Below are 21,252 nucleotides of genomic sequence, written 5' to 3'. Positions count from 1 at the left end.
TTAATATAAATATATATTATAAATACCCTGGTGATTATGTCATGCAGATCTATTTAACTTCACTCCAGGTCTCGTCATTTGAAAGAGAGACAGCCCCGGACATTAAAAGGAGCAGTTGTTGGTGCAGGTCTGTGGAGGCAGCAGCAGGACCCGGGTCAGTGTGGAGGGTTCAGTGTTAACGGGGTTAGTGATGGCTCGTTGCTTCCTAAAGGACTCCTGCTGCCACTGTACACACACATGACAAGTCCGCTTTACACCGGCCTCCCTTAATTGGCATGTTTAACTGGAGCTCTCTCTCTCTCTCTCTCCCTCTCTCTCTCCCCCTCACACACACACACACACACATGCACACACAAATCCCTATCCCTCCTAGGACTTTATAGGTTAAACCATGCAGCCCAACAAGCTCAACCTAATTCTGATCCACATTTTAAACTTAAACCTGTAACTCTCATCCTAATTCCAATCATAAGCTTAATCTTTTTAAATAAATCCAAATACTTTCATCAAATTATCTTCAATTCCCCCTTTCTCCTGCAAACACACGAGGACCTGAATGAAAACAGTGTGAGCTTGAGTTGAGTTGAGCACAGTCAGGAAAGGTACTTCATTATTTGACAGGACGAGAGCCCATTAGCAGCTGACTGAGATGGTTTGAGTACGACTGCCAACACCACAGAGCTCACAGAGCAGAGCACAGTACTTAACCACAAATCTTTGTCCGGCCATCTTCAAATCAAAAGATTTCTGTTTGAGTGTCACTATTTATTGATGCTAGTTAGCAGAAATAAAGTTGAGATTACAACTGAGTAGTAGATAAGTGGTGGTGTTTTTTTTATATCGGTTCCCAGAAAGCGTTTATTGGTTGTATCCTCGAAATAGCTTCAAACAAAACAGTGTCTGTTCCACCTGTTAAAAAAAACTCACTATTCATAAATAGCTATAATATGATAAACTAACCACAGATACTAAACTAACCACAGCTACTAAACTAACCACTGATACTAAACTAAACACAGCTACTAACGCAACAACAGCTACTTAACTAACCACAGCTACTAAACTAACCACAGCAACTAAACTAACCACAGCAACTAAACTAACCACTGATACTAAACTAACCACAGCAACTAACTAACCACAGATACTAAACTAACCACAGCAACTAACTAACCACTGATACTAAACTAACCACAGCAACTAACTAACCACAGATACTAAACTAACCACATCAACTAGACTGACCACAGCTACTAAACTAACCACAGCTACTGAACTAAACCCAGCTAGTAAAGCCTTCCCCGCTCTTGAGCAGTCAGATCTCATGTTAATGACCTGGTCACATATTCTGTTCCACTCAGGTTTAGGTCCCAGCTGAAGCTATAGATGATGTAACCTCTCTGTCAGTTTGACTTTAAGCTCTATGCAGATGATGCACTTCTTTAAAACACATGATCTTCAACCACCGAACTCATGACAACAAATCACTTTCACAATTCAGATGGAAGAGAAATTATTAGAAAACAAACCTGTGCTACTCTCAAATGAAAAATATTTCATTTTGTTCAGGTTTGGGGTTTACTTTAAAAAACTTAGGAGGAGATACATTTGTTAAAAATCTAAGTTTACGTTCTCCAGAAACTTTCAAACTACCTTTAACAAGAGATTTTAACTGTTAATAGCAAATGTTCTCCTGACCATTAGTTTTTGGTTGTGTTGTATATTTCCCATAATTTGTCCTCTTTTCAAATTTTGTTCCACATGCAGAAGATGAATAGTGAAAAGATATTTGACAAAGATCTGAATCTTTTACATTTTTGTAAAAGACCAAATCTTTACAGACTTATTGTATATATAATAATTTTCCTGCACATTGTTAAACAATACTCATTTAATTCACATTTCACGACTTTATCAGGTGAAAGAAATGCTATTTGCTTATTCATCTTCTATGACTTAATTCTTTTTAAATATAGTTTTTTCTATTTCTGTTTGGTTTTGAAGTTCCTGCAGTTTTTCCTGCAACCACTGATTCATGTTGAGTCTCCACAGTCTCTCTCCTACCATGTGTCCTTGAGCAAGATTTTTAAAATCCTGCTGCCCAGTGTTAATCAACCAATGACTTGTCAAAATGTCAAATATCCATTTCTTCTTTTCTGGCTTTAAGTCGTTGAGTCTTGAATTGAGAAATCTTGTGATTCATGCTTTCTTTCCCCCTCTTCAGCAGCTTCATTAAAATGAAAATGAATGGCATCCAGCCCCAGAGAAGTTTTCTTCCCAAGAAACAAAGCCAAAGACGGGAGATGTATAAAATGTGATTTGTTCATCAGAGGGGGGAGAGAGAAAGACTCCACTCAGCCAGCTCTGAATGCTGCATTTCATGCCTGCAACAATTATGCTGAAAGGTCAAGTATTACAGCATCTTGTGCCTCGCTTTGCATGCAAAATATTTCAGTGCACAAATGACCCTCGTTTGTGCTCTTTGCACAATGGATTGAAGAAGCAGATAAACGTCGGACAATTAAAGATTTTTTTGCTGCTAGCTGACAATAACATTTACCAAAGGGGGGTGATTGCAGTTGCTGTGTAATTGTGCTGTTTGTAATGCACGTGAATGCTGAGGCCTGCTGCGATGCAATGTTGAGTGAGAGGGGCTGTGTTTTAAAAGAAGACACGTTTTCATTCCAGCTCTAAATGTGGTTATTAGGGTTTCATATGTGAAAAGTAGCTCTGTCAAGTCTCTGGTTATAATGTGATGGAAATTGTTGGATTTGTCTTGTTTAAATATGTGATGTGTAGACAACACATGTTGTTGTTAATAATGAAAAAATAATTTGTTGATCTATTTCAGCACCGTGGACAGCACCAGGTTCTTCCTTTTACATCTCTAACAGGAAAAAAGCTTAAAAGCTCATTCTTAAAATGATAAGAAACCAATTCTGTAATTCACTACTATCAAATTATTTTTTCATTTGTTTTTTTCCTTAGATTTATAACTTCAAATTATAGCAAGCAAATCATATTAAAACATGACATACACATCCTCATATATTCATGATTAGGAATATGCCAGGAATCAAATTTCTACATTGATTAATAAGTACAACAGGGACGCTTTTTTAAATTGTGCCATTGTTACCACCCTAACCTGTATGGTGTACTTTGGTTTAATCATTTGAAGTATTATTTAATATGTTAATGATTATATTCCCTTTCTCACATCTCTCGTCTGTGTCTTAAAAGCACAAGAAAGGCTGCAAACATTTCAAACGATTGAAGTTTTTCCATCCTGAGGAGCCGTGATTTACCTCCTGCTCTCTACATATTTATTCTCAATTTTAGAAATGTTCAGTGGAATAAAAAGGGACAATTATTTTTAATTTTCAATGAGGAAAACTACTTTAAAAGTGAAACGTAAATAAAAATTAAATATTTAGAGATTGTTATTGTTAAATTGTCGAAGTCACCATGAGGATTTAAATCAGCTCTTGTTCTCCCTCCAGAATTTATTGCAGCCTGAACTTTTCCAGACGCAGCCATATTTAATTCCCTCTTTAGACACTGACCTCATTCCACGGACACTAACAACAAACACAGATATGGATGCTGCATATTATCCACGAAAGTGAAACTGGGGCTAAAGCGACGAGTAAAATTCACATGCAGCTCGTCGCTAACTCAAATATGATTACCTGGAGATTAGGGACTAATTGCTTGGGCTTCGGGGAGAGCAGCCCAGCATAAAGCCAGGAGGACTTGTGGAGCTGCACTGTGGCTTCCTACAAAAGGGAGCGATGAGAGCACACACGCTTCCAACAAGTCATTCTCAACAGCTACAAGCTGCACACAAAGACCACACACGGCGCCAAAGACATGGTAATGTAATCCCAAACTTCTCACTTCTGTGCGCAACAAAACAGGCGCAGCGAAACACCTAATAGAAGATGGTGTGTGATGCTGGGGAGATTCCTCCTGAAAAGAGCCCGGAGGAGTTTGTGGGATTTGCTCGGTGGCAAAGACACGTGAGTCCAGGAGAAACTCACAGGTCCTTCAAATTATTTTTTTTTTAAAGCTGCGTGTTTTAAAATATAAATGAACGTTTCACCAGTCAAGAAAAAACCCATCCTCTCAGTGGAGCACACACTGAGTTGGTGGCTGAGTCCGAGCCACCAAACCAATCCTCTGAGGGGCTTTGAGAGGTTTCTTCGATGGAGGAGCACACGTTTGAAGTTTGAATCAACCCCCCCCCCCATAAAATAAAAGGGATAAATAACCATTTTAACGCAGTAGTAGGTCAAATATAATTTCCCCAACCTAACATGCCAGGAAACAGAGAGAGGAGGAGCAATAAACCCCCTCGAGATCAGAACCAGGGAGCACATAGAAGACAGGATGTATAAAACACGAGTCAGGTGCAAACTGCTCCTGGAGCATTAATGCAGCTTATTATTGTTTATTGATAAAAAAAAGAAACACCAACATCTATTTTTTCATATTCTAACACAAAACTAATTCTTTTTTATTTGTAACATAAACCTGAATTGTTTTTTTATTTGTAACATACACCTGGTTATTATTATCATTTGTATTAGGCCTATTTGTAGCAAACACAAATTGGACCATTGTTAAGTTTATTATTATTATTATTATTATTATTATTATTATTATTATTATTATTATGCTATTTAACACGTCACTAGGAGATATAGGTCAACCGATACGTTTGCTTTCTCGCTTTGGGTCTAAATCAAAGCTCGTCGTGTTTCTCTGTAACTCTGTTAGGCCTCGACTTCACAGTACAAAGAAGTTGCCTATACGAGGTCAGGTGCCTGAGATAATAAGGTAAGTTATGTATTTAAATATATTTATATTATGCATGTGATTTGGTGCTATACAAATAAAAATTGAAAATTGAAGAATAAAATCAAACGATGTCCCCAAACAAGTTAAGTTGGTGAGGTTTGTTAGAAAGTGAGTTTAGTGGCCAATGAATGAAATGTAAATGTTTTAAACTGCAAGAAAAAAACGTTTCAATAAAATAAAAAAATCCTCTAATGTACATTTTTTTTAATTCAGACAATTTGGACTGTGTCTTATTTGACACCCGTCGCTAAGCAACCACATAATTTACCATTTAAGACACATATATCTTTATTAGTTGGCTGGAGAATAATCCACAAATAATAATCGTAGTATTAGGCCTATTTTATTTTGAAGAGCAAATGCTGACAGAATGAATAACTTGGATAAAAAATAAATATGCCTTCATTCTTGCAGACGACAGTTTATAGGTTAACTTTACAAAAGGTGTTTGTCATGGACGCAAACAGGCTCCGCCGCCTCCTTACAATCCCCTGATAGATTATTGATAAAGCGGCTGATAGCAGAGCGGTTATTTGAGCAGAATACTTCAGGGGTTTCCATCGATAAGCTGCAGCGCTTTGAGCTGCGAGTGTGTTTGATGTGGGAGCTGAGCGACCTCACCTTTTTCTGACTCACACACACCGAACACACAAACACCAGGGACTCGAACACACACAGAGAAGAGAAAAGAGAAAAAGGCTGAGTTTACTCTGCAGGGCTCATGTGTGAGCTGCACGATAACACCGAGGTGTGTGCGAGGAGAAACCTGGAAAATAGGCCCTCCACTCTTTAACCGTCGAGGTAGAATTAGAGTCGAATTAGTGTCGATGTAATATTTTTGTTTTGTCACTTTGCAAAACCTGGACTGGTTTAGCAAAAAACCGAAAACCTGCATCTGCATTTTAAAAGTTATTTATCGCAATGAACCCAATAATTAGTAGAGAAAACTACCTTCATAAAAAAAAGAGGAGAAATATGAATCGATTAAACGAAATAATACAAAATAAAAGGATGTTTGTATTCATAAATAATTTTCTGATGTCTCCAAAGACCCATTTCTAGGTCTGTGCGTACAAATAGGTTCCACAAGAAAAAGCTTATAGCTGTCGTGTTTCCATAATTTATTAATAGGACTGTTCTGTAGTAAGTCAAATATCTATATAAGTTACAAAGAAATAAAACGTACAAATACCAATGAAACGACAACAAACCGTCAATAGCGTCAAAAACTTTGTACAACAGAGAGCTAAAATCCAAACCTCTTACAGAAATATACAAGCTAGATCTACGGCTTACATTAAATTCTATCTTAAATCATCAAGTGTTTGTTTGTTTGTTTGTTTGTGAGGGGGGGGGAATCGAACAGCACCCAGTTTTCTGCAGTTTCCCCTCCGCCTCCCTGTCCAGCTTCACTTCTCCTCTTTCTGCGGCTTTTACGCGATTCTTCTCTTGTTCTCAATATAATTTACATAAATAAATCCCAAGACTTTCAACATCCCGCAGTTTCAGGACGAGTGTTTTTCTTCCATGTGAGTCTCGCGTCTTTTTTCTTTTTTTCTGTTTTTCCAAAAGGTGGAAATGCAAGAGGAGCTTCTTTTTCAAATACGCGCACATTTACACGGTGCAACTCGAAGTCCTGGCCAGGTGTGAGCTCTGAGCGGCCGCCTCTTGTCACCACGTCCTGCCGTACAACAGGGCGGAACACTGCAGGGCCGAGCCGTACTCTGAGCCCGGGGAGTTGAGGTGCGACAGGCCGGGCACTTGGCCCTGCAGCGACGGGGGACTGGAGGAGTGCGGGGCCAGGTCCGGAGAGTGGCCCGTGCTTCCCACCTGCCCGCCCTGGTGCTGCCCGAGGCCGGACGTGTTGTTGGACATGATCATGACGTTGCCCCCTTGCTGGTGGTGAGTCTGTGCGGAGGACGTGGGCGTGTGGCCGGTGCCTTGGCACGGCTTCCCGTCCTTCACCAGCACCGGCACGGCCACCCTCCGCGGGGACTGCTGCTGCTGCTGCTGCTGCTGGCAGGAGCCCCCGTCCTGCTGCATCTGCTGCTGGGACACCTTGTCTTTGGCCTGCCTCTTCATCTTGTAGCGGTGGTTCTGGAACCAGATTTTCACCTGGGTCGGGGTGAGGTGGATCATGCTCGCCAGGTGCTCCCTCTCCGGCGCCGACAGGTATTTCTGCTGCTTGAAGCGCCGCTCCAGCTCGTACACCTGCGCCTGGGAGAACAGCACTCGCCTCTTTCTCCGCGGGGTGCTGGACAGAGAGCCCATGCCTTTGCCCACGTCCGCCAGGGAGCTGAGGCTGCCCATGCTGCCCATGTTCATGCCCGACGACGAACCCATGAAGCGAGAAACTATAAGAAAAGAACATAAATACAATGAATTCTACAAGCCGGTTTTTATAAGGAACACACCAGAGAAATTTGGTTTTGAAGGACACAATTATAGGGTTTTAATTTCCTAAAGCTCAGTCAGAAATGAATAATTATAAAGTGCAACACAAAAACATTGTGCATTTTGACAAACAAGCTGAGCAGAAGAAAGACAGATGATCAGAGGCAGGTGCCCTCATCCATTAATGTCAAACACACAATGCGCGTCAAAGTCCAGATTCATAAATACACAACTGACAAATTCTATTAAATAACAAGTGCGGCTAAAGTTCACCACTGACGGCACAGTGTTGTTGGTTTAATGCGATGAAAGAGTCGGCACAGGTTAATAAATTATCTTAAATAAACGCCCAACGCTTAAAGGGACATTTTATCAGCCACGCTCTTGTAGTGAGACTTTTTTTCATTAACAGATGTTGCCCTCCATGAATTAAATAAACTATTATTAAGCTTTATTTTGGGATAAATTTAATAACAACAAAATAAGGAAATCTAGACTAGAGCGACATGGAGAGTCTTTTCCTTTGCGCGTAAATACGCACGGTTGACAGAAACGATGCACCGTGCGCCAAATTCACCCAAGCGTGCACCCGAGACCACTCAAAGCCGGAGTCAAAGCACAGGTGCGGGATACTCACTGGTGGAGAAGCGCGGGTCCGGGTTGGCTCCGTACCAGCCGGTGGCCGTGGCGCTGCCCCTCATGCCGTCCTGGTACGACGGCAGGTCGCCCATGTTGCCCAGGTTGCCGTTACAGTAGCCCCCCATGGCCGAGTGTGACAGCTGAGAGACACCTGCCGCAGTCATGTGGTAAGCCGCAGACACAGTCCCATTGTGGCCCATGTGGTGCTGCTGCATCGCCGCCTGGGAAACCTGCGGCTGCCGGTAAGAAGTGAGAGGTGCCCCCAAGTTGTTATTCTCCATGCTTAATTTCTTATAGCTCTCCTCGAGGGGACTCAAGATATCGGAAACAGAAAAAGGAGTCGTATGCTTAGGGCTCATCGACATTGTTCTGGGGCTGGAGAGGGAGAAATTAGAAGGCAAGGCAATCGCTCCTTCTCTTTTTTTTCCTCTCTTCTTTTAGCCAAAGCCCCTCTGGTTCCTGTTGTCTCAGCGTCGATCCTGGTAGATGAACACGTAGGAGAGCGCCTCAAGTCCGCCTTAATTGGATTGAGTGGGAGCTCGGTGCTGGCTTTGGTTTGTTTTAGCTGGGTGCCAGGTTTAAGGCTACCATCAGAGGCGGGGCATCGGCAACAATACCAAACAGCCCTAGCCTCCTTCCTCCGTGCGTAATTTCACTTCCAAGACATGTGCTCCCCTTCGCACTGTAACCACGACATGAGCGCCGCGGTGCGCGCTCAGAGATGCTCGGCTGCAGGCGGGCGGTGGTGGTGCGCGCGCTCCGGCTCCCGCTCCCGCTCCAGCTGCCACATCTGGAGTTGGCGACTTGTTGCTGGTCGCTGATGAACGCGCGGCCGCACCTCGAGCTTCGCAGTGACCACAATGCACTTTATTAACTGTAGTGATGTTTACGAGGGCCTCTTGATGAAAGGAGGCCTGTATGGACTTGAGAGTTGGAGAACCACTCCTCGGGTGAACTACTGACTTTTAATGGCCATGAGAGGCCTCCAGTGATTGCAGGATTGTTTGTGTTATGCCTTATCGTACTCAGACATGCAAAAGTGCACTTGCGGGGCGGGAAATTGACTGATACTGATAAGTAATAAATACACATCCGCGTGTTAAGTAGCTGCGTAAATGATTAACAACCCCCCCCCTCCCCCCATCGTTTTTTCTTCTTTTGATATCATTACCTTAATTCACACACACACACACACACCCACACACACGTACACACACACAACAAGTCAACAAAACAACGGAGTCTTGAGGAGGAGAGGCTCTCGTGCGAAGGTTAAAGGTGTTGAAGCACGAGCAGCATCTTACCTTGATGCCATAATAGTTCCACTGCATCACGTGTCAGCTCTAGAAATGTACTTAGAGGCATGAGAAAAGAAATAGTGTAAATATTGCGTAGCTGGACAGGAAAATGTCACTTTTACGCACAGCTTTTAGGAGGCTATTTCTACGTATTTTTTAATTAACAGACAATAAATTAAATCTATTATTTTAGGGCAAACAAAAGTGTTTAAATTAATTTATATTATTATTATTATTATTATTATTATTATTATTATTATAGTTTTTGCTGTAGGATATTTTAAATGCAGTCTATATTTTATTATTATAAGTGCAAACAGCTTGTTTTAATGATCAGTATTTACATATTAGTCCATATTTCTAATATTTCAAGATAAAGCAAAACATTTTGTTCATCCAGTTTGTTGCTCTCCAGTTACAAAATGATTGAGAGTAAGCAGCACAGAATTAAAATTGATGTAACGTCTAACTTACACAATCTGCGGCTGTCAGGATCAAACCGGAGCTGAAAACCTGATGTAAAGCTGCAGTAAACATGTGAAATAAAGCAGGTGTCTGTTGGTAAAGGGTCAGTGCTGCAGCAGCAGCAGCAGCTCCTGCAGCAGGAGTCTGTGGCTGCAGGTTGTGTCGTTAAAGAAACACAGCGTCTTCTGGTGGCAGATCCGGTTTGTTGTAACACTGTGATCCGTGTTATTCTCTGTTGAGTATTAAACTGGGCTCAGAGTTTTATTTCTAACATAAATAATGTTTAGAAGCAGTTTTAATGTTTGTTTTTATTCAGATTGGCTGCGACCTCAGCAACAAGCTGTCAAAGTGAGGGTGTGTGTGTGTGTGTGTGTGTGTGTGTGTGTGTGTGTGTGTGTGTGTGTGTGTGTGTGTGTGTGTATTGGGGGGTTAGGTTAAGCTTAGGGATAAGTTTGGATAGCCTATTCTTTCCTAAATGAATTGAAGTTAATGCAAAGTCCTGCAGAAACCTGGGTGTGTGTATTCCAGGAAGAAATCTCTTTACACAATATGGGGACTTGTCTTCCTTATGGGGACAAAGAGCATGTTCTTATAATGTAAATAATTACATTTTAAGGCAAATACGTATTTTAAGTTTAGTTTTAGGTTTAGTTTAGCTTTAGGTTAAGGTTAGCTTTAGGACTAGGTTAGGTTAAAGTTAGGGCATAGTTAGGGTTAGGCATGTAGCTAGGTTTGAGGTCAGAGTAAGTATCCAGGAAATCAATGTAAGTCAATGTAATGTCCTCTGAAGTCATGGAGACACGGCTGTGTGTGTGTGTGTGTGTGTGTGTGTGTGTGTGTGTGTGTGTGTGTGTGTGTGTGTGTGTGTGTGTGTGTGTGTGTGTGTGTGTGTGTGTGTGTGTTCCAGGTCTTACTCATGCTGTGGGGACTTAAACCAGTTTACACAATATGGGGACTTGTCTTCCTTATGGGGACAATAAGCAAGTCCCATAATGTAAAATAATACAATTTTAAGGTTAAGACATGTCTTAAGTTTAGGTTTAGGTTAAGGTTAGCTTTAGGTCAGGTTAAGGTATAGGTTAAAGTCTGGGCAGGGTTAGGGTTAGGCAAGTAGTAACTATGGTTGAAGTGAAAATAAGTCTCCAGGTAATCTATGTAAAACAATGTAATGTCCTCTGGAGTCATGGAGATGAGTGTGTGTGTGCGTGTGCGTGTGCGTGTGAGTGTGAGTGTTTTACAGGCTGTCAGCAGGATAACCTGATGCGCGCTGCATGTTTCCAGACGCACGGTTCCAATTTAAAGATGCGCGCACACATCACAACAATCCATTTGCTCCAATTGCCTCACAATTATCTCTAATGAAGCCACGTTATCACATAGCCCGAAGGTTTTATGTTACAGCTAAAGTGAACTGTCTTGGATCGCAGCCGAGGCGCGCGCGCGTCACTCGCAGCCAATTAACATTACAGCATGTTTTCCGCGAGGTAGACCTTGCTCCTGCCTCCGTTAATTACGGAATTTCGCAAGACATTCTTAATCATCTCAATCAGAACCTTTCCCCTGTTCTGGCACACGGCAATTATGGCCAATTAGTGGTAATTAGTCCAAATGTTCGGGCTAATTCATCCGAATAATGAGGACGCGGTGAAGTGGAGGGTATGGGGCTATCGAGCCTTTTGTTATCCAGGCTGCAGGTTGTTGTTTATGAACTGATTGGTGCATGATATACTCCAGAGAATAAAAGGAAGCAGTGCAACGAGGGGAAGTGATTCTTTCCTATTAAAAAAACAACACTTTCTTTACATCAATATAAACATTTCACATCTGCATGAATTGAGATCAGTTGTTAATTGTCTCATTTCGCTCTGACAGAGTCTGAGTCTCCTGAGGATTTTTATAACTCTTTCTGACTTCTCCTCCTTTTTCCTTCCAGCTCCTCAGGAAATGAGCTGCAGGAGGAACAACAGCAGCTGAGGAGGAGGTGTGAAAAAGAAAGAGGAGAACATTGGTTTGATTCACCATCACACGCACGAAGTCAGGTGTAGATAATGTTTTTTCTTTCCCACTGGACTTCGAGCAAAGTGACTCTGAAACGTAACTTTTGAGCAAAACACTGGTGTATGACGTCACTCTAAACGTCACTGCCTCCCTAAGCCCAATCAGCAGCTGCAAAGCGACACACTTGCAAGGACTTAGAGAATAAAAGCAAAGCCCGCCCCCTGGTGGATGTACTGCACGTCACCATCCGCAGAAAACACTCAGGGTTTGGTCATTTGCAAAGTTATACTGGGTCTTATTCCGCCATCTAGTGGACACGTGGATCACAACCGGCTTAAAATGAAGGAGTTGTTGGTATTTGCTGAAGATGGAAAAGTTGTCGCTCCAACTCAGTGGAATAAAGGTTCATGTTGGTCTGTAAATGAGAGAAAATGTAGATGTCAGGGAGCAAAAATCCAAGAAAAACAACTCATGCATCAGTTTAAAATGTGCAATTCTGTCAGATAAGTATTCAAAACATTATTATACAACAGCTGAAGGTTGTAAGAAAACATGTTTTACAGTTTATAGATGGAGGAACGTATATAAAAGAACTAACTATGTTCTTCTGTTTCCATATAAAGAGATTTTATTGTGCGTTTTTCATCAAAAGTCTAAATGCATAGATCAAAAGTATAGAGTAACATTTAAAATATGATGAAGGATTCTCTGTTCCCAAGTTAAATCTAGTCTCAAAACTATGAGCATGATTTTGTGACATCACAGTGGAACCTCCACTGCACATATTACAGCTGATACTGTACAGTTGTAATCTTTCTGAATGACTTTAGTTAAGAATCGTACATGTCTACATTATTAATAATGTGTAAGGCATAAAGGACATCTCTATAAGCTGTTTTTTGAGATATTACCTGTTGAGGAGTTTTGGACCATCCTCACACATTACTGTATGTGTCACTATATATTATGTATATTGTATTTTACACTATATCTGTTCAAGAGAATAGTGTCTGTCTAATTCCACAGATACTCCCTTCTATCTCTAAGCAGTACCCAAGGTCAGGTTATAGATGAAGGACCAAACTACAGTGTCTACGTTGACGGACGTTCATATCTAACTCAGATGCTCCAGACAGAGAGGCACCAAACTTCAACTCTCACAAACTCCAACTCTTTTGTGTATTTCACCAGGGTCAAGACGTAAGGACACAATGTGATTTAGGAATTCATACTTAAGGCTTAACTGTCCAATAGGATGCAAACACCTACATGTAACATAGAGAGTGACAGCAGTTCTAGCCTTTCATGGATGTGCTGTTGGAATGGGTGACACAGGGTGAGGGAGATATACTGGGAGGCTGTGGGAGACATCTTCAGACTTGGGGGAGACAGTTGCTCATGTTACTGTGTTAGCGTTTGTATATTTATCCACCTTCTGGTCTCCTTGATGCATCAAGTCTACATTAAACTCTGCTGCTGCCTGAGTTCTCCTTTCACCAGCTTCCAGAAAACTTCCATAACATTACATCTGTTACATTTTTAAATACTTAAACATCACCAGAAATGAAAAAAGCCCTAATGTGGATTGTAGGACTATGTTTCCTTTTAAAGAAATCACAACCAGACAAGTTGAAAGAGAAATGAACACATTCAGCTGCATTATTTTTGTGTCATCTATTCCAAGAGTTTCACACAGACTCATGCAAATCACTCGGCTACACTACTTATTTAATGATCAGTGTTGGTTTAATATAATGTTTTGTCTCTTTACACTTCGCATTTTATTCATCCACAACAATACATGTTTCTTTATCGTAAAACAAAGTCTTAGTTACCCTAGTTCATACACAAGCAATGAAAAGACAAGTCACATATGTCCAAACATGCACGAACACAGTCTTACCTGAGTATTTATCTAAATCTTGTCTAACATATAAATATTAGTTTTATTCACTATATGTAGAAGGTCTATTTTTGATTTCCCGCTATGTTTTGCTTTTGAAAGATGGCAAATATATTTAAATTAAAACTTTTGTCATTCTTCTTTTAACATATTTACTTTACACACAGAACAATAACTTATATTTTCTATGTGGGGTAGAGATGTAGAAATGAACCCAGAGGTAAAGAGTAGATAAACAGTTGGATGTTTGTAGACTAAACAAAGTTTCAGACGATCACTGGACCAAAACGACCCACAACAAAATCTGTCCAATGAAAAGTTTTCAATATGGGGAGACTAAAGTGTTTGAAATGTTTTTTTACAAAAATATGAATTTGAAAAGTATAGAATCAGTGTTTTTAAGTCCGGAGGCCATTAAAACCAAATACACATTAAATGTTCTTTGCATCATCTCGACAATACTTCTCCTGTGGCCTTATTTACGTCGACCTTATAACTTTGCTGAGAGAGGCCCTGTGGGGCAGAGCAGTGAGTAAAACTATAGGATGGGCAGGCTAATACAAACCCATCCTTTTCAGTCAATTCTTCGGACCAACTTAAAAAACCAATGGCAACCTCTAAAAGCCTGTCTTTGTCACCCTTAAACCCCAAGATGCTCTAAAACACCATTGTGCAGTTAAACCTCATAAATTTGTCGCAGGGACTGATTAAACATCACGGGAATTGAAACACTAAAGATTTTGTCTAGGTCCCTTTTGGATGGGGGACAATGGTCCATTCACACGGAGACACACAGACAAAAAGAGTGTTTAAGGGAAGATGCAGCGAGCTGAGGGGTTCGGCCAGTCCCCTCCATATGTGATACAAGGTGGCCCCAGCGAGGGGGACAAAGGGCCAGGTGACAGGGACGATGGGCTGCAGGGTCACAGGACGAGCAAACAACATTATAGGGGGCGTGAAAGCAGAAGACCCCCCTCGTCACCGATGAAATACTGACATGATTTTAAACACTGAAGCATATTCTTCATTATAAAACATTCAAACCAGACTGGGGAGGCTTGGACGAGGCGACGCTGCCACATGGAAATGGATCGAGTGTATGTGAGGATATCTAACAATGTGAAAATCTGCACTATTGGAGTTTTCCCACACACTTTGTGTCGATGTAAGTTACTGTTAAGGGTTGTTTTGAACAGGCCTGGGTGCACTGTAAATAAAAACATGAGAAAAAACATTATATAAGCTCCTCTGTGATCGTCCTGTTCTGCTTATCATAGCATCTTCCTCCTCTACTCCCCCTGTTCTTGTATCTAATAAAATATTAAAGATCAGTCAGTCACCTGCCTTTAATTCAGCCTGTTGCACCTTTAAAACTCCTTATTTCTCCTTCCTCTCAGAACATGAACGAAGCTCCAGTCGCTGCATTTGTCCCACTTGCCTCAGAATAACAAAAGTTCACAGTATAAAAGGGGAAAGCAGCCCATGGGCCCAGACGACTACATGGAGCTATAGTGAGGGATGTTTACTGGCCACCTATTCTTATGCTTAAGCAAATCCAGTCTCTTTAGGAGAAATGTTTGCTCAGCTTTTGGCTGAATAATTAGTTTCCTTTACCATTAGAAAGGCCCCTGAGCCCCTGTCATGACCTGCTACATCTTTTAGATTTGACAAATTCTATATATTTTAGACTAAAATGTATGATTTTAAAACAACTGAACAGATTTTAAGCCCAAATGGAGCACGTTCAAGAGCTTCAACACTATTTCTAAAAGGAAAAACAACTAAAAACAGCTGAATTAATCAAATAAAATGAGTATTTCTGCATTAATTTGCTTTGATTCAGGAAATATATGAAGATTTGGGGGATAAACTTGAAAGAAGAAAACACATTACACTAAAATACAAAATATGTGAGAGTTTTATTAATAATTTTTGTTCACAAATAGAAACAGTTCAAACAAGTGAAAGAAACTTTCAAACAACAAATAACATAAAATTTCCTTCAAACATTCAGGCTATAATAATAATAATACCTCTTCTATCAGCGCCTAATGAACACTACTGTACATTATCTGCCATCAAGTTATTCATACAAATATTGTGTTTAAACGGCTTCAAAAAACATACAAGTACATTATCCCGGCGGATAATTCAAAATCCAGGCCACACCGATGAGGCCCCACGTAGAGAAAATAGATATGCAAAAATAAAATGTGCAAAAATACGTTTGGTTCTAAAAATCTAAATGTTTAAGTTGCTCGAAAATCTGCTGAACATTCAGAAAACATTTGATGCGATTCTAAATGAGTTTGTGCATGAATAATTAAAAAAACAAAAAGATGAGGCCTTCATTTGAAAGAGTTAAAGTGAACAGAGTCGCTCCAAAAGTCTCTCCAGGCGAATCTGGAGGCCGCCGCGGTGGGAAAGTGCTGGTACCTGGGAGGAAGAGCGAGCGGGGAGGGGTGCTGCAGAGCCGGGTAGGCCAAGGGGAAGGAATGGGGCAAACACCCGGGTTTCTCCGTGTCCAGTAAGCAGGTGTGGAAAGGTTTCCCGTCCCGCACCAGGATCGGGACGACGAGCCTGCGCAGCACCGGGGGATGCTGCGCCATCTCCGCGTCGTGGAGGAGCTCCGCGCGGCCTCTCTTCATCTTGTAGCGGTGGTTCTGGAACCAGATCTTCACCTGGGTCGGGGTCAGGCTGAGGAGCCGGGCCAGCTGCTCCCTCTCCGGGCCGGACAGGTAGCGCTGCTGGCGGAAGCGCCTCTCCAGCTCCAGGGTCTGGCCCTTGGAGAACAGGACCCGCCGCTTCTTGCTCTTCTTGCTCTTGTCGGGCTCCGAGTCCAGGGACGAGTCGTCCGGCTTGGTGGAGTCCGGGGAGGCCTCGAGGCTGCCTTCATCCGAGGCTGCAGGAATAAACACCGGTTAGTCCACATATAGGAATAACGTGATAATAAACATAGAGCATTACACATTACATTTTCCATCTGTCTACATCCATTCATGTATTTGTCCATCTAAATATATACAGGTTAGTCCACACTTCTATACATAGAAATAATATCATAATACATAGAGCTTATAGTCATTGAATTTTCTATATCGACAACCATACATCCATTTATCCACCTCTATCTATCCATCCATCTACACATCTATCTATATCTCTTTGTCCTATCTATCCATCTTTCTACCCATCCATCTATCTATTGATCTCTTTCCATCCATCCATCTTTATCCATCCATCCATCCATCCATCCATCCATCCATCCATTCTTCTATGTATCCAAAGTATTTTCTGAGGAAGGCCCACAATTTTCTAACATCCATTCTCCTAATAAACGTTATTAGAAAGGTCAAAATAAAGCGTATTAATACTTAACATTAAACACTGGACATGGTGGATTAGTAAAACCCAGCATCATCACCAAAATGGCTTGAAACGTGCACTTACATATGCAGGGGCTCCGGTCGCAGTCCATCCAGGAGGAGTAGGGCGAGCTGGAGGAGCAGGAGGAGTAGCCGGGCACCGTCTCCAGCTCGGGCAGATCCAGGATGCTCCTGACGGAGAAGCTGAACTTGGTCGGTGCAGCCATGTCGCGTCCTCGTGCCAGTGCAGACTCAGTCCAGGGGTTGTGAGTTTGTTTTTTTAGGAAATAAACAAGCACTCAGAGTAAGCCTGTCCAGGGAGGATGCTCTCTCTCTCTCTCTCTCTCTCTCTCTCTCTCTCTCTCTCCTCTCCACTTTACGCACTGTCCAAACACCAGTGTGTGTTTGTGTGTGTGTGTGTGCGCACTGGGCTCAGTGTTTACACAAACAGTTCTCCATAAGCTGCAAACACAAGCCTGCGCGCTTATAAAGCCTCCTCCTCCGCTGGGTACCTGAAAGGCTGGAGTGCTGTCACCCAATGACGGTAGGTGTGGAGGCTGCGAGCGGAACAGAAAAGAAAAAAAACTCCTCTCAACAATGAGCGAAGGAAACACTCGTCATCATTACAGATTCGCCCCGTATCGTCAAACTGGGGAAACAGATAATGGTGATTGTTGGAGCTGAATCACGTCTTGGGTGGCAACTGACAACAGAGGCCGTCCCATCATCAGCCCCCCCCCCCCCCCCCCCAACCCCATCCTCCTCTCCTCCCTCACTGCCTCCCTCCTCTCATCCAGAACAACGTGTCCAGCATTTGCATACAAAGTGAGCAATTAGCCTGAGAGTTGGTTTAACTAATACGTCCATTAGAGGCGTATTAATTACAGGCGTGAGAAATGTGCACTTTTATGGAAGGTGATGGATTCTCGAGCATGTGGCTTCTTGTTTTCAGAAAAAATCGTCCTTTTTCTACACTTTTTTCTGGATGATTTAAGATGATAATACTCTCAGGATTTTTGTAAATGCTAAACTTGATATTTAGTTTGAATATTTTTGTTTGTTTGACCCAGTATAACTACTCCTGGCACAGAAAAACACAGTTGGATTAATGTAAAGTATGTCCTCATAAGAGAATTTACAATTATTGAAAGTGCAATAATGAACAATAACGAAAAAACACTTAAAATGTCCTTACACCTGCAACTATACTTTATAGCTTTGTTTTATAAAATAGTATTTACTGATTAACACCAGTTAACATATGTGTCATGAAGGTGTATTTCTTGCCAGTGAATGACACTGAATTATTGTCCTGTTACAGGATTTGTTGTCATTATATCTGATAAGAATCGAATTAAAATCAGTTTCCACTTTCCAGTGTCTTTTTGTTATAGCTTAAAGTTTCAATGTCCTCAATAATGTTTTGCACGTGCAGAATTTGACCCTGAAGCTTTTTGCTGATGACAGGAAACATTTTTGTTTACAACTACACTTTATGGTGTTTTATCAAATATTTATAAATGGTCTAAAATGGAACTAAATACCTGGTTTAAAGTATAATATTGCTAAAGTAAATTAATTGTACAATAAAGACTTTTTATGTCCAACTTGAAGTTCCAAACAAGTTTCTGACAAATTGAAGCGATGACTGATCTTTGCTGACTGGATTTTATTCAGTGATAATCAAGATGAATTATCGATAATTAATCTTACTTTACGCACAGAACTTAAAGGAAGCGCTGTGGCTCAGAAATGCGCAACTTACTGCGCATTTTAACGCCATTTAATAGTGAAACAAATGGATTCCTTCGTGGAGAACACAGCGGATCTTCCTCCACTCATTCTGACGCCTACAGGCTGATTTCTTGGCTCCATCCAGACACATAAAACGCATTAAATGCAAAGCGTGAATCCAGCCTTATGTGGGGGGCTGCTGCTGTTTTTAACTCGTATTTGATATTGATATTAGGCCCTTATCCACTTCAAGCGCGGTGCATGAGGCCGGGGACGGAGAGTGGTGGTGGAACATGCCTCCCCAGTCGTCCTGGGTGGTCGGACGAGAGGGAACACAAATACATGCCAACCAGAGGAGGGGAACAAAAGGGGAAAATGTAGCCCCGCGTCCGAGACCCGTTGGAAGCATTTGTTCCAGTCAAGATTTTGCATTTGTTCAGTCCCGCAATAATGCCTGATTGACGCCCAGGCACAATGTCCTTTAACTTTGCAGGATAAATCCGAGCTTGTTCCGTGTTGTCATGGTTTTGAATGGAGCTGAATGGGATCTGGGACACTATCTACTGCTCTGCGTCTCCGGCCGCCAAGTCCATAGTCCGGGGCAATATTACACGTGTGATTCAGGACGTATTAAATTCCTTTTAAATTCCTCTTTAGATTTTCGGAGCTCAGCAAAAGTCAGTGACCCAGATTTATCCTAAACGAGCCTTTAACGCTTGTTTTTTCCCCCCATTTAAAAACCTTTACGCAAATTACGCACACGTTTCCTCTGAAAACAAACAATACCCAGCAACTTTTATGATGATAATGTGTTATCACCAAACCCTGTGAGAACCATGCCCTCCTTCAGGCTCCTTTTCTGTGTACACATCGGCCTCCAGTGGTTGACAAACACCAGCGGATTACAGTAGCGCAGGTTTGCTGAGTGGATAGTTTACAGAGGGCACTCGATTGGAGAGCAAAAACACGCACAGGCAAAGAGAAGTCATGTCCAAAGAGCGGGAATTTTCTCTGTCCACAATGACCCAGCAGCCCCTTAATCTATTTAACACCCACAGGCTTCAGCCGGAGAGGGTCCTCTGCAGCCCCAAGAGCTCTCCACTGCCAAATATTTACTCTGTTGTTCAGCTCTCCATCTCCAATCCCTCCTCAGACAGACCCGGACTCCTCTCGCTCGCTTCTGGAATCAGCTGCTTAAACAGACAGTTTGAACATTTTTCACCCGAGCAACGAGAGGAAGTCCAAATAAAGCTTTGCAGACATGAGTTAAAAAACGAGTTTCCTTCTTAACTAAAAAATGTGTTTTGGTTATTGTCCCCCTGCAGAATGATGTGCAGTTTGACACCAGGGGACCGTTTTCACATTCATCTGCTGAAGAGACAGTTTTCTTTGTTCTCACCTTAAATCAGTGCTTTGTTCATATCAGTAAACATGTTTGACATTTGGAAGCCGAACAGGAAATGCTACAACAAACCTAAAATGGAAAAACCTAAACCTCCATTGCACCTCCACTGAAAAATCTACTTTTTTTAGGAGACAACTTTTGAGATGAAAATATTTTTGCTCATTCAAATGTTGTTATTTCTTCACTGAGCATTAATGGAGTATAAATGATTTTGAGACTTTTTTTAACAAGTACAACAGAGTATTTGTTTATGTCTTTATATGTCTGACATCTCTAATAGAGACAATGAATGCACCACGAGGCCCCTTCGTACATTTCTGTATTGTTGTGTCCATATAGTAAATTCAAGTCTCAGGTCAGTATCTGGATGTTTCCTGGGCCCATCGGTTCAAATGAAAGGTGACTGCAAATAAAAGAACAATGTCCTCTGATTCGATCTTCCCTCAAAAGAGTTGGATTTAAAAATTGAACAGCACTTGGCTATTTCTTTCAAGTCTCAGGCCAAAGTTGAGATAACAAAGAAGTCGGCTGATTAACAGGCAACTTTTGATGATGAATGCAAGAAGCTGTATATGTTAAATTGGTGGAGTGTCCCTTTAACTGCTCATATCAAAGTAAATATTCATTTAACACAACATCCAGCATGTTACCACTGTGCCATCTGCTGACATCCTCACGTGCCCTCCAGCCCTGAACTGGTACTTTACATTAAGACCAGTGCAGAGATTAAACCCCTGAGATGTTTATCTGATTCCAGTCTGATTGTCCGTCACCTTTACAGCCACAATGAGGCCTCTGTTACTCCACAGCACAGCGTGATGGCTTTAGTGTAGCATCACGCTCCAGCAGCTGCACCTGCCGCCGCCGCCGCCGTCCTCGCTCCTCTCCCCCTGTCCTGTAAATACCATTAGCATTTTGGAGAGGGGCAGCAGGGGATAATTACTTGGCCGCCACATCACTCTCTGTAGTAAACTGGGGTCTTGTGAGGCGGCTTGACCAAGCAGCAGCTGTGTGTTTGCTGCTCAGTGTGTGTGTGTGTGTGTGTGTGTGTGTGTGTGTGTGTGTGTGTGTGTGTGTGTGTGTGTGTGTGCGTGTCCACAAGTCAGGTTTGTTTGTCTGATGCTTTAAGACACAAAGCCAGTGTGTACCAATGGGATTTTCACAAGTGAAGATACAAAACACAGGAAA

At 41.8% G+C, this 21,252-nt stretch overlaps 2 protein-coding genes across 2 annotated transcripts; both read right to left on the bottom strand.

Annotated features, from left to right (window-relative positions):
* Positions 1 to 5,967: 5,967 nt before the first annotated feature.
* Positions 5,968 to 8,712, bottom strand: nkx2.1 (NK2 homeobox 1). Its single transcript, XM_034576998.1, has 2 exons — positions 7,895 to 8,712; positions 5,968 to 7,217 (listed from the first exon to the last, which is right to left on the bottom strand). The coding sequence occupies exons 1-2, from the start codon at positions 8,259 to 8,261 to the stop codon at positions 6,535 to 6,537; spliced, it is 1,050 nt and encodes a 349-aa protein (XP_034432889.1). The 5' UTR covers positions 8,262 to 8,712; the 3' UTR covers positions 5,968 to 6,534.
* A 6,774-nt stretch (positions 8,713 to 15,486) lies between these two features.
* Positions 15,487 to 17,450, bottom strand: nkx2.9 (NK2 transcription factor related, locus 9 (Drosophila)). Its single transcript, XM_034576123.1, has 2 exons — positions 17,011 to 17,450; positions 15,487 to 16,462 (listed from the first exon to the last, which is right to left on the bottom strand). The coding sequence occupies exons 1-2, from the start codon at positions 17,150 to 17,152 to the stop codon at positions 15,909 to 15,911; spliced, it is 696 nt and encodes a 231-aa protein (XP_034432014.1). The 5' UTR covers positions 17,153 to 17,450; the 3' UTR covers positions 15,487 to 15,908.
* Between the last annotated feature and the right edge of the window lie 3,802 nt (positions 17,451 to 21,252).

Source organism: Hippoglossus hippoglossus, chromosome 22 (assembly GCF_009819705.1).
Source record: "Hippoglossus hippoglossus isolate fHipHip1 chromosome 22, fHipHip1.pri, whole genome shotgun sequence".
In the NCBI taxonomy this organism is placed as follows: Eukaryota; Metazoa; Chordata; class Actinopteri; order Pleuronectiformes; family Pleuronectidae; genus Hippoglossus; species Hippoglossus hippoglossus.
This window is presented reverse-complemented; position numbering and strand designations above follow the sequence as displayed.

Bases quoted from the DNA above. Each gene is read 5' to 3' on its own strand.
- nkx2.9 (XM_034576123.1), bottom strand. From the start codon at position 17,152: ATGGCTGCACCGACCAAGTTCAGCTTCTCCGTCAGGAGCATCCTGGAT. The intron at 16,463-17,010 runs GTAAGTGCACGT...TTATTCCTGCAG, and splicing joins CGACCGGAGCCCCTGCATAT to CCTCGGATGAAGGCAGCCTC.
- nkx2.1 (XM_034576998.1), bottom strand. From the start codon at position 8,261: ATGTCGATGAGCCCTAAGCATACGACTCCTTTTTCTGTTTCCGATATC. The intron at 7,218-7,894 runs GTGAGTATCCCG...CTTTTCTTATAG, and splicing joins GGACCCGCGCTTCTCCACCA to TTTCTCGCTTCATGGGTTCG.